Source organism: Cucurbita moschata, unplaced genomic scaffold (assembly GCF_002738365.1).
Source record: "Cucurbita moschata cultivar Rifu unplaced genomic scaffold, Cmos_1.0 Cmo_Scf00008, whole genome shotgun sequence".
In the NCBI taxonomy this organism is placed as follows: domain Eukaryota; kingdom Viridiplantae; phylum Streptophyta; class Magnoliopsida; order Cucurbitales; family Cucurbitaceae; genus Cucurbita; species Cucurbita moschata.
The window spans coordinates 2,309,916-2,313,488 of NW_019268524.1; the positions used below are offsets into that span (position 1 = coordinate 2,309,916).

A 3,573-nucleotide genomic window follows, 5' to 3' on the forward strand; every position below is an offset into this window, starting at 1 on the left:
ATATATATATATATATATATATATATATATATATATATATATATATATATATATATATATATATATATATTTATGATGATATATTTATAAATCCACTTTCAATCACATAAAATTACTCAATAAATTTGACTAAAGTAATTTAAATTATTATTACTACTATTATTATTTAAAAGTGCTCATAGAAAAATTATAAAAAGTAGGTATTTTTTAAAATTAAAATGGAAGAAAGTTATTGGTTAAACAAATTGCATTAATAAACATGATTTGCACGTGATTGTGATTTAAAATGTTGAAAACTCTGTAGAGTCTCCACTCACCAGGCCCAATTTCAGGCCCAAGTTGAAAGAGTCATTCAAATTGGGCCCTTGGGTCGCTCAGTAATTAGAAGATAATTGGGCCTCAAGTCAATCAAACCACCAAAATTTGGGCTGGAATTTTAGCCCATTTTGATACACAACTTAGGCCCAACAGAAGGCCCATTAAGTTGATTTCACAATAGATAGTTCCTCTTTCAACTTTTCTTTTCGGCTTCTGTGTCTGCTAGGGTGAGGTTTTCATTCACTTATAAACAATGCTTCGTTCTCTCTCTTCAACTAATGTTAGATCTCACACTATTGACAGTATCGTTTTCTTATTTATCCAAGCTCAAGTGTTTATTAAGGTGGATTACAGGTAAACTTAGAACCCATTTTATTTGAACAGTACGAAACCCGAAGGAGTTGGATGCAAGTGTATATGAGTAGCAACCCCACCTCAATTCTTTTAATATTGACTTTTAGTAGACTGCACGTACTTGTAGTAGACTGCAAAGCCATCATCAGATAAAAATTCAAACTTTACAAATGATTAATCTTTAAGCAGTTAATCATACGTTACTAACTTTATTAAATTGATAAAATAAGATAAAGAATGTGACGTACATAAAACCTACCTTAAAATAAAATAATGTAGCTTAGTGGGATATGACTGAAGAAGTAGTGGAATATGGATGAAATTATAATTATTAATATAGTGGAATGAGTCCTTTTGTTTTTGTCCTATATAACTAAAGGCTTGTTTTGAAAATGGCCCATCAATTCTTTTCATTTACTTAATTACTTGTTTTTTTTTTTTAACTATTTACCTTTAGAGCTGTCCCATCCTAACTGATTAACTCAACTTTTTAAAAATTAATTTAAAAAAAAAAAAGATGCTTTTTACTCACATGCAATGCACAAACAAATGATTTTGGAGATCTTTTTTTACCCAATTGGATCAAAATTACCATATCTCTTCTCTTCAATTTTGAGATAAAAGGGGTAAATTCAATTAATTTGAGGGGTAAAAAATAAACAAAATTAAAACTTTCATTATCAGCCCAGATGAAAAAACACGGTAAAGAAAAGAAACAAGAACACTTGATTGAGATTCGAATCACTTCACAAGTAAAATTGATAATGTCAAACTTGAATGATTCTAAACATGCAATTTAAACTCATTATTTCTTTTAAAGTTTATAATGCATGATTGATGTGTTCGTTCATATCATTATTTCTTCGGTTAATTTATTTTTAAAAGGGTTTTTGGATTTTTTTTTTTTTGAATTGGATTAAAAATTCAATTTTTTCCAAACAAAATTTAAACACGGATGACAGCTCAAAATTTAATTTATGTATTAAAAAAAGAAAATAAAAAAAGAAAAAGAAAAAGAAAAAGGGGTCAAAAAGGAAGAGACCTCTTTAGCCTCCATCCCCAAATTATATATAAACCCCAACAATGATTATGTTTCCAAACTGCAAATTCAAAAACTTGAGGCCCCAAAATGCAAATTCAAGACTTTCATTTTCTCCCCTTTTTTCTTCTTCTTCTTCTCTCAACTGGCTGTTTTGCTAAGCTTCACCATAACTATTACCATAATTCATGCCCAAATGTTGAGTCCATTGTGAGAGCTGCAGTGAAGCAGAAGTTTGAACAGACGTTTGTTACTGCTCCCGCTACTCTCCGCCTCTTTTTTCACGATTGTTTTGTTCGGGTATGGCTAAATTCTTATTGTTCTTTTCTCGAGATTTGGTCGAGTTTTGATCGAGTTTTTTATGAGACAGGGCTGTGATGCTTCTGTGCTGCTTCATTCGAATAACCACACTTCTGAGAAAGACAATGCTGAGAATCTTTCGCTCGCCGGAGACGGGTTCGATACTGTAATTAAAGCTAAGGCTGCTGTCGATAGCGTGCCGGAATGTAAGAACAAGGTGTCTTGTGCTGACATATTGGCTCTTGCTACTAGAGATGTTGTAGCTTTGGTAAGTTGGTGTTGTTCGTGTATATGTAGTAACTTTTGAGTTGAAAATAGACATAAGAGAGTAGTTGTTGTTATCGTTGTCGTTGTCATTTTGTAGACAGGAGGGCCGTCGTATGCGGTGGAGTTGGGAAGGCGAGACGGGCGGATCTCGACACGAAAGAGCGTTCGACACCATCTTCCTTTACCTGATTTTGGATTGGATCAGCTGAATGCCATGTTTGCAAGACATGGTCTATCTCAAACAGACATGATTGCTCTCTCAGGTACACTAATGATTCACTAAGCTTCCATTTTGAGGAACATTACTAAGAATTTGTGTTGTTTTTAGGTGCACATACAATTGGGTTCTCACACTGCAAGCACTTCTCCAAAAGGCTATATAGCTTCCACAGCAAAAACCGAATCGACCCGACGTTCAACCCGAGGTACGTCGACGAGCTCAAGAGGGAATGCCCGAGGAACGTGGACCAGAGAATTGCTGTGGACATGGACTCGAGGTCGTCGTTGACGTTCGACAACGTGTACTTCAAGAATTTGCAGATGGGAAAAGGGCTGTTCACCTCAGACCAAGTGTTGTTCACAGATAGAAGATCAAGGGAAACAGTGAACTTATTTGCTTCCAACAATTCAGCCTTTGAAGAGGCTTTTGTGGTTGCAATGAAAAAGCTTGGGAGAGTGGGAGTCAAAACAAGAAACCAAGGGGAGATCAGAATTGACTGTTCTTCACTCAACTAAATTAATAATAAAAAAAAGAGAATTTGTTTAAATGGATTCTCGTTTGCACGAGTTTGTTCGTTAATAAATTACAAGTTTAGTCTCTAAACTTTTGACTTATTTTGAATCAAATTTATGTCAAATAAACGAACTTATTAGATATAAAATTGAAAGTTTCCAAAAGGAGTTATTAGAGAGTTCATAACCATAAGTTTTTGAGCTGGCAGGAGACCAAGACTCTGACTGCATGCCTGTTGAAGAATAAGGTGGTGACTCGTAGGCAGTGGCTTGGTTAAGGGAATCCACTGGAGTCGTAGCGAAAGCGAGTCTTTATAGGACAATACTCGTAGGCAGTGGCTTGGTTAAGGGAATCCACTGGAGTCGTAGCGAAAGCGAGTCTTTATAGGACAATTTCATATTTAACCGTAAACCGTAAGGTAAGTATTTTTGCTTTTTCACTTTTTAGAGTGTGTAGGCAACAAGCTGAGGGCCCATTGAAAAGGGTTGTAGTTGTTTGTTTGGAATGAATGGCTTTTTTTTTTTTTTTTTTTTTTTTTTTTTTTTTTTTTTTTTTTTTTTTT

General features: G+C 34.3%; 1 protein-coding gene across 1 annotated transcript; it reads left to right on the plus strand.

The window, feature by feature from the left end:
• The first annotated feature begins 1,750 nt into the window (after positions 1 to 1,750).
• On the plus strand, positions 1,751 to 3,112 carry LOC111446117 (peroxidase 45-like). Its single transcript, XM_023084783.1, has 4 exons — positions 1,751 to 2,011; positions 2,082 to 2,279; positions 2,376 to 2,541; positions 2,607 to 3,112. The coding sequence occupies exons 1-4, from the start codon at positions 1,802 to 1,804 to the stop codon at positions 3,011 to 3,013; spliced, it is 981 nt and encodes a 326-aa protein (XP_022940551.1). The 5' UTR covers positions 1,751 to 1,801; the 3' UTR covers positions 3,014 to 3,112.
• Positions 3,113 to 3,573: the final 461 nt, after the last annotated feature.

Excerpts from the sequence above, each read along its gene's own strand:
- LOC111446117 (XM_023084783.1), top strand. The coding sequence starts at position 1,802 with ATGCAAATTCAAGACTTTCATTTTCTCCCCTTTTTTCTTCTTCTTCTT. Across the intron at positions 2,280-2,375 it reads CTAGAGATGTTGTAGCTTTG|ACAGGAGGGCCGTCGTATGC; the intron begins GTAAGTTGGTGT and ends GTCATTTTGTAG. Across the intron at positions 2,542-2,606 it reads AGACATGATTGCTCTCTCAG|GTGCACATACAATTGGGTTC; the intron begins GTACACTAATGA and ends TGTTGTTTTTAG.